A 3,344-nucleotide genomic window follows, 5' to 3' on the forward strand; every position below is an offset into this window, starting at 1 on the left:
TATCTATTAGATCTCGTACGGCGGACATTTAGATATCTAAAACACATCTAACGGATAATTATTAGGTATTCGTGGATATCCTTAATATCTGTCGTGGATATTCAATAAAATTTGCCAGTTGGGTTGACAATAAGCTATTTAAATTAAAATTTTCGATATACTTTATTGATTCACATTATTATATATACTCTTATACAAATAATTATATGAGAAAAAGCTAATTTATTTCGATATACGTTGCGAGAAAAAGTTTACACAATTTTTTCGTGAGACTAAAAGCCACAAAAAACCGAACTGCAGATTCATATGGTAATGAAATTACGAATTTTGATCTCCATCAATATCTTTAATTATATAATCATAAAACAATATTTGAAGAACTTACTATGAAAATCCGCATTTTATATTGGACCATCAGAAGTACACATATTATGTACAACTCTTTTTATCATAGTAAATTTTATACTAGCCGTCGTTTACATCTGCTTGAACTTGATCCAATTGTACTTCTTCTTTCTCCTCAGTATGATCGTTATCAAAATTCTCCTTTATTACAGATTGCATGGCAATATCAGCATTATCATTAATTGCAGCTTCAATATTATGTTCCGGATTAGGATCTCGATTTTCTTCACCCTCCTCTATTAAACGTGGAGCTTCTACAGTATGCAAAGACGAAGATGCCTCAAAGTTTTGAGTTGGATGCTTGCCTAATCCTATCTGCATCTCTATTACACTTAATTCTTCAACCAATGCCTTTTCTCTTCGCTCGATTTCCTCTGAAATAATACAAAAACACTCATTTATACCGCATAAATTTACATATATATTTACGAGAGTACTAACCATAAAGTTCTTTTGCGGACTGTTCTAGCAACACATCCGTCTGTGGATGTTTACGCTTTGGTACATAATAAATACAAGGTTGCGTGTGCGTTTTTATAAAAGAAGCGAGAGGCAATTGTGCATTACGCCAATCTTGAAACTGCCGACTACGTCCAAGCTTTGTTTCCAATACTCGAACTTCAGCTAGTTGTCGTTTTCGTGACAAAAATAATTGTTGTCTCTCTCGTCGCAATTCTTCTTTCTCTCGTCTTCTAGCCTCCTCTACTCTAGCTTCTACTTCTGCCTTTTTATCTTCCTACAATTGAGATTATACATATATTTCAATGATAAATACTTCTCTAACTATTCAATACACCTAATACGCTTTACCTTTGCCTTTAGTTTAGTTTCCTCCTGTCTAAATTTTTGTAAAGTGCCCAAAAGTGCGCCAAACATGCGTTTATTTCTTTGTCGACTACGTTCATCCGTTCTTTCTCGTCTGATGACCTCTTGACGCGAAGGAATTTCTCGAGGAGTGGCTATTACTCTGGACGATACAGCAGGCTTAATAAACATCAAAATATATATTAGTTTGCCTTAAATTGTATACAAATGTTAGAATACACCAAGGAACATATGAAATTATACTGGAGGAGTCGAAATATCTAATTTCAAAAATAGTATAATTTGATCCCTTTAAATAAATCTAAAAGATAAAATAAATTATTTTGGGTAATTATTTAAAATACAGTCTCTACCTCGAATATCGAGAAAATTATGCTCGTTGGACGCGTTTTGATACGAAACGAAAGAATCTGGCAGAAAAATGCAGCGGTCTGCCTCATGAAATAAGATATTAGTCAAAGTTGACAACTCGACAGGTTGCGAATATATTTTCTGCTTTAAACAAAAATATACCTTGTATTCATACTTGGATAAAGCAGGAAATATATTCATAACCTGTCAGGTCGTCAACTTTAACGATTAATATCTCTGCCAATATCTATTCTAAATAATTACCAAAAATTAATGCATTAAATGTAGTATATTCTACAGAGATCTTTTTATTTCAATTATTTGTAAAATTAGAAATTTTTAAGATACAAATCAATGTAACTTTGCACATAAAAGTTGGAAAAGTTAAAAGGATGTGAATCTTGCAGGACCATCAAATATATTTACATCAGACACACATTATAAAATATTAATCCCAAAATGTATGATTTTCAAGATCTCACACACACATAAACAAATTACCTTAGCAATGCTATCGTCTTCGTCAGCACTGTCGTCCGCAGTGGACGGAACACGCGCGCTTAACCGACTAAAAACCGTTTTCGGTTCAACATTGGAACTACTTTGCCAGCGTCGTTTGCCTCCAGGTGGTTCATTATTCAACTCCGTTATAGTCCTTCGACGATCCTCTTGTAACAGTCGTTTTTGAGATATTCTAGAAAAGAATGAACTAAATCAAACAATATCATTCTAACAATATAAGAATACATTGATATTTAACCACATAATAAAAAGACAACGTAGCACAAAAGAAATGATACAAGTGACATAAATGTAAGATGAACAAGAGAAATATAGCACAAGTGGTATGGAAAGTAAAGATTATGAAAATACATAAGAACGCTCGTGATAGTGAAAGTTATACGTACAGTATACTGCGATGTATGTGGAAATTAATACATAATTAACATATTTCGCAACTATTGTGGTGTAATGTGAAACATTGATAATTTTTGCAAATGAAAAAAAATTAATGAAAGGTTACTGAATTGAATATAACCTAGATTGCAATGGACCGCTTTCACCATCAGGAACATCCCGGCCCAAGATTTTGCGAATGCTGCGATCGAGACCGCGTAGCTCATCACGGGCGAATTCTAACTCAGCTTCTATTCTGGCGGCTCCCCATTGCTCTTGACAATCTAATTTCCTCATTACAAACTCCTCGATCAGTGAAGACAGAAACGTAATTATTTAGCAAAAGAATCACAATAATATCGTCACGGAAACGATCTAATACGCTACGAATTTAAACACAGACATAGCGTAGCGAGTAGGTCGGCGTTCTGATATTCTGTCTGTGCCATAGATATAATAATATTTACATAGAACGTAATCCCTGGTCCACAATCTTGCTCCAAGTAATGCAAGCCTTGAGCCGTAAGAAATTAACCAATCACAGGTGAGAGTGAGGGGAATAAATGCCTGTGATTGGTTAATTTCTTAAGTCCTCGTCTACATAGAAATCGTAGTTGTAAAGGCCTGTGTCCACGATGCTAGAATTTGATCAAAGTTCTAGTTCCGAGAAATGTGTAGCCAATGAACTTGTAGTTTTTATGGAATAGCTGCAGGTTGATTGGCTACACCAGAGAGAAGCCTGAGAGATGTCACGGTCCCGTTTTTCGTGATTGGCGAATGCGATACGCCCTCTGTGGACATTGAAAACGTGGACATTGAACTACGTAGCCAATATCCACATTTTGCTAAGTGGGTAACGCAGATTT

The 3,344-nt window shown here is 34.8% G+C and overlaps 1 protein-coding gene across 1 annotated transcript; it reads right to left on the reverse strand.

Annotated features, from left to right (window-relative positions):
* Window positions 1-325: 325 nt before the first annotated feature.
* On the reverse strand, window positions 326-2,939 carry LOC105569151 (pinin). Its single transcript, XM_012025354.1, has 5 exons — window positions 2,621-2,939; window positions 2,083-2,275; window positions 1,216-1,389; window positions 847-1,141; window positions 326-779 (listed from the first exon to the last, which is right to left on the reverse strand). The coding sequence occupies exons 1-5, from the start codon at window positions 2,773-2,775 to the stop codon at window positions 466-468; spliced, it is 1,131 nt and encodes a 376-aa protein (XP_011880744.1). The 5' UTR covers window positions 2,776-2,939; the 3' UTR covers window positions 326-465.
* Between the last annotated feature and the right edge of the window lie 405 nt (window positions 2,940-3,344).

This window comes from Vollenhovia emeryi, unplaced genomic scaffold, assembly GCF_000949405.1.
Source record: "Vollenhovia emeryi isolate VEMERY1.0 unplaced genomic scaffold, V.emery_V1.0 DF942353.1, whole genome shotgun sequence".
Classification (NCBI taxonomy): Eukaryota; Metazoa; Arthropoda; class Insecta; order Hymenoptera; family Formicidae; genus Vollenhovia; species Vollenhovia emeryi.